The following is a 5,000-nucleotide window of genomic DNA, read 5'->3' as shown; positions in this document are numbered from 1 at the left end:
CCAATTCCGTAACATATTTGTTAATGTAAAAGTTTTATCGAGTATATTATGGGTGAATTTTACTATACATAGACCAAAAATAATGCGCTTTTTTATGTTCAAAGATTTTATATGTTCTAATTTAGGGTTAGGGTTAGGGTTAAACCCATTTATAATGCCTTTTTATTACATAACATTCCTCTCCAATTTTTATCGGATTTATATCAGCCTATCTTCTCCCAACTCTACACTCTGAATTTTCTTTCTCTTTTTTTCTTTTTTCTTTTCTTTTTTTTCTTCCCTTCTTGTCCAACGTACTATCTGGTAGCGTCCTAATCTCCAACGGTTTTTTCAAATGAATTACGTTATAACCTTCTCCAACTATAGTTATCATACTCGGTCATAATGTCTTACGTTTAAGATGGTTCCCATACATTCCCTGAGGAGAAGTTTACATTTTTAACATCGACGATTCCTATGGATCGCATAAATTGTAATTCTTTGAAACATATGTCGGAATAAAGTATGCAGTTATAACATGCGTTTACTCCATTCCTTAAATTTTTATATATATATATATATATATATATATATATATATATATATATATATATATATATATATATATATTTACATATACACATATGTATATATATATATATATATATATATATTTACATATACACATATGTATATATATATATATATATATATATATATATATTTACATATACACATATGTGTATATATATATATATATATATATATATACATGTCTCTTACAGGATAGAGCTCAAAATCAATGCATTGAAGATACTTTATTGCAGCAACAATTATAATAACAGAAACAACCACAATAAGCCAAACCTATGCACATTTCAATAGGGTATCCCGGAAAAATAAACCACATCATAAGATGTCTCGTAAAATATTGTAACAAATTACAACATATTACAAATTTCTGGATACTCCATCTCATCAGGGTCGCATTATTGCCATCACCAATACTATTATTAGCAAAACACACACACTGGTTTGTTTACATTCTGTAAGAAAATAACGATGGTAGGTTGCGTGCCGTCGATTATTCTTTCACCCTCTTGGATGATATGTGTGTGTTTTGCTAATAATAGTATTGGTGATGGCAATAATGCGACCCTGATGAGATGGAGTATCCAGAAATTTGTAATATGTTGTAATTTGTTACAATATTTTACGAGACATCTTATGATGTGGTTTATCTTTCCGGGATACCCTATTGAAATGTGCATAGGTTTGGCTTATTGTGGTTGTTTCTGTTATTATAATTGTTGCTGCAATAAAGTATCTTCAATGCATTGATTTTGAGCTCTATCCTGTAAGAGACATGTATACATATATATATACAAAGACTCAACTGTGAGTTTTTGGCTAAGACTGTTAACAGATACTATATATTTTGTAAAATGTGTTTTATAAAAGTATATATTTAATATATATATATATATATATATATATATATATATATATATATACATATATCTATACAGAGTCAATTCAAATAAACAATTAACAAAATTAACAGACACGAAAATATGCACAAGGAATGTATTAGCTTGACGCTCAGTAAAAACAGAGTTTGATGTTTTGAGCATAGTTATTTGTCAGAAAGGAAAAGGGGAAGAGTTCAAAGAAGGAAAAGAAATCGCCAACAGCATGTGTGTTGTTATTTTTCATGTACTAGTCATTCTACTGGGGGACACTTATTAACTCATGGTTCTGTTTCTTACAACAGACTGAAAAAAATGTCAATAAATGCCTGAGCTTACAATTGTCTGAAATGGCTAATAATTTCTGCCAGGCTCTATTATGCATACCACCAGTTTTCATTTAGTTAGAGATGGAAGATGATCAAGGAAACCATTTCTATAAGGGACATCATAACCTGTAGTTTAGTTACAAGAAGAACATTAATAATTATACAGTGATGATTCCAATAGCTTTCAACCTTATTTTTTTTTCTTTTTCAGGCCTCACTCCTCTAAGAAACATGAATCTCCAAATTTCTGCAATTCCAGTTGGCACTTTAATGAATCAGAAATCGAGGTTATTATTGATTGTTTTGATACTGCCCTTTGCTTCAGTACAGAGTTAGCACTAGTGAAGGCAGCTAATTCCTGAAAACTCCTATCCTACAGACAGCTAATGATATGGGTAGGTGGTGGTGGGGACATCATGAAGGTAAGAAAGGTTGGCACTGAATTACTAGCACTCTGTCAGTTAAGACAAGGGTCCAGTTGACCTGATCAATGGAACAGCCTGCTCATGAAATTAAGGTGTAAGTGGCTGAGCACTCCACAGACATGTGTACCTTAATGTAGTTCTCAGGGAGATTTGGCATGAGATAAGATGTGACAAGACTGGCCCTTTAAATTACAGGTACAATTTATTTTTGCTAGCTGAATAGGTGCACTATATCATGCACCTAAATTTTTTCTGTGTATTACCATTATTAACAATATAACTTTTAGTAATATTGGTTTCAAATTTTAGCTCATGGTCAGCAATTTTGTTGGAGGGAGTATGTCAATGACATCAGCCTGAGTCCTTGACTGGTACTTATTCTATCAACCCTGAAAGGATGAAAGGAAAAGTCAGCCGTCATGAAATTTGAATTCAGAACATAAAGACAAACAAAAAATGCCACTAAGGTTTTTGCTTGGTATTTTTGTAATGTTGTGAGTCTGTAGTGAATTATATTGACTCTAGTACTTGACTGGCTCTGTATTTCATCATCTTTCGTCGAATGAAAGACAAAGTTGCTCTTGGTAGGATTTTAAATCCGAAAATAAAGTTTATCAACTAAACTTTGAAAGGTATTTTCTTCAGTATTCCTACATTCCTGCCAATCCAAAACAATTTTTTTTTTCCTGTTTCATAAAACGTTTATACTTCTGTAGAATCCTTTTCAGTTAACATATGTTTCAACCTTCTATATATATGTTCCAATGGAACTATGGCCAGGGGATCTGAGCACTAGAATCTGGTAGATAGAATACTGGAATTTTATATGAAGTAGAAGTTCATACATCAAAGCCCTGCCTAACTATGCATAAAAAAAGGGAAAATACATTTGATGATGATGAGGAACTAAAACAAAGATGAGGTTAACAATCTGCACAGATATTTCAAAAGCCCTTTACACTATATGTTGCTGAACAATGAAGTAGTCTGTACCTGGTCATTTTACCAGTTAAAATCTGCAGCTTTATCTCCCTCAAATCACACCTTTCTACACTTAAAAAGGATAGATACATTTGATAACATAGACTTTCATAGAACATGCCTGGAAATATGAACAGGTCATACTGTTACAAGTGGAACTCCTTTCGTCATGCATCTGTTTCAACAGGACCTATCTTGAGTTTGACAACAACTTCTGAGAACTGCAAGAAGAGTGGAGCACTAAAAAGCAAAAAAAAAAACTTTTGTGGAATTCCGCTTTTTTGCCACCACCCACTGTGATAGATGTAAGAGATGCAGATAAATGAAAATTTACTGTTCAACATACTGGGTTTATGTCATTTAGAACTGCAAATTTTCCAGCCATTATATATATATATATATATATATATATACACACACATTTATGTATCTATATATATATTTATAAATCATGTATTTATATATATATATATATATATATATATATATATATATATACAGGGATTAGCAATTGAGTTGCTTCTCCAACATACTGAAAATTTAGAAATAGCAGTCAAAGAACTACTGATTCTAAACTACAAATTTTTCTCTAAAACTATGTGTGCCATAAATATCGCCATCCGTTTTAGAGAAAAATTTGTAGTTTAGAATCAGTAGTTCTTTGACTGCTATTTCTAAATTTTCAGTATGTTGGAGAAGCAACTCAATTGCTAATCCCTGTATATTTATGATGATAAATGGTTTTACCGATAAAGGTTTTCTCATACTGAACTACTTGGCAAAATTGTTAATTATTAATTCTATTATTAATTGACGATTCCCTGCCCTTATTCTTGTATATATATATATATATATATATATATATATTTATATATAAATATATGTGTGTGTCTGTATATGTATATTTATATGTATATATGTGTATGTATATATGTACGTGTATATATGTACGTGTATATATGTATGTGTGTATATATGAACATGCAAGCAGATACATGTGAGTATATATGATTATAGGTGTAGATATTTTATATAAGTACGGATTTGTATATGAGTATGTGTAAATATATGTATGTATGCATACTTGCTGCTGCTGTGTGTGTGTGTGTGTGTGTGTGTGTGCGTGTGTGTGTGTGTATGTATACCTTTGCATACATTTATGCACGTGTGTGATTCTGCATGCTTGCATGCATTTATGTATGCAAGAATTTATATATACAAAAATAGACGCAAATGAGTGTATATGCGTGAGTGCGTGTAACATACAAAAGTATGTATGCGCATATATGTGTTGATGTATGTAAATGTCTATATACATATGTGGATATGTATGTGTGTATATCTTCACAAATATAAATTCTTTATTTCTTCTACTACTCACCACTAGCAACTTATATTCTTAATTCTTCTTTCCACCTCAATTTTACTACCCTTACCTTCTCTCTACACTTTCTATGCCCATCCCTTAAGCTCTGTCACAACACCCCTGCTAACATATCCCATACTCTTTACCTTCTCATCTCTTTACCCTCTCATTTCTTCCTCTCTCTCTCTCTCTCTCTCTCACCTCTCCCTTCCTTCCATCATTTTATCCTGACCACTAGTTAACACACCTTCGCTTTCTTCACTTGTTTATCATCTCTCCCACTTTTTTTTCTCTTCCTGTTTTTGATTTGACCTTTACAAACACATTCCCAACTTTCAAGTCACTTAAAAAAAACGCTCTATGGAATAATACCATTGGCAAGACTCTATGCTTGAATGACCAATTATAAACACCATTGGAACTCACACACAAGGTACAGGAAACTTATATA

General features: G+C 31.7%; 1 protein-coding gene across 15 annotated transcripts in view; it reads left to right on the top strand.

The window, feature by feature from the left end:
* The window catches only part of LOC106878537 (uncharacterized), a 62,753-nt gene that overhangs the window by 22,769 nt on the left and 34,984 nt on the right, over positions 1-5,000 (top strand). For all 15 annotated transcript variants that reach the window (XM_052971601.2, XM_089359644.1, XM_089359643.1 and 12 more), the window contains exon 5: positions 1,989-2,064. In XM_052971601.2, the coding sequence (XP_052827561.2) occupies positions 1,989-2,064 (76 nt within the window). The remainder of the gene's footprint in view (positions 1-1,988; positions 2,065-5,000) is intronic.

Source organism: Octopus bimaculoides, chromosome 11, assembly GCF_046866305.1.
Source record: "Octopus bimaculoides isolate indiv1 chromosome 11, ASM4686630v1, whole genome shotgun sequence".
NCBI lineage: Eukaryota > Metazoa > Mollusca > Cephalopoda > Octopoda > Octopodidae > Octopus > Octopus bimaculoides.
This window is presented reverse-complemented; position numbering and strand designations above follow the sequence as displayed.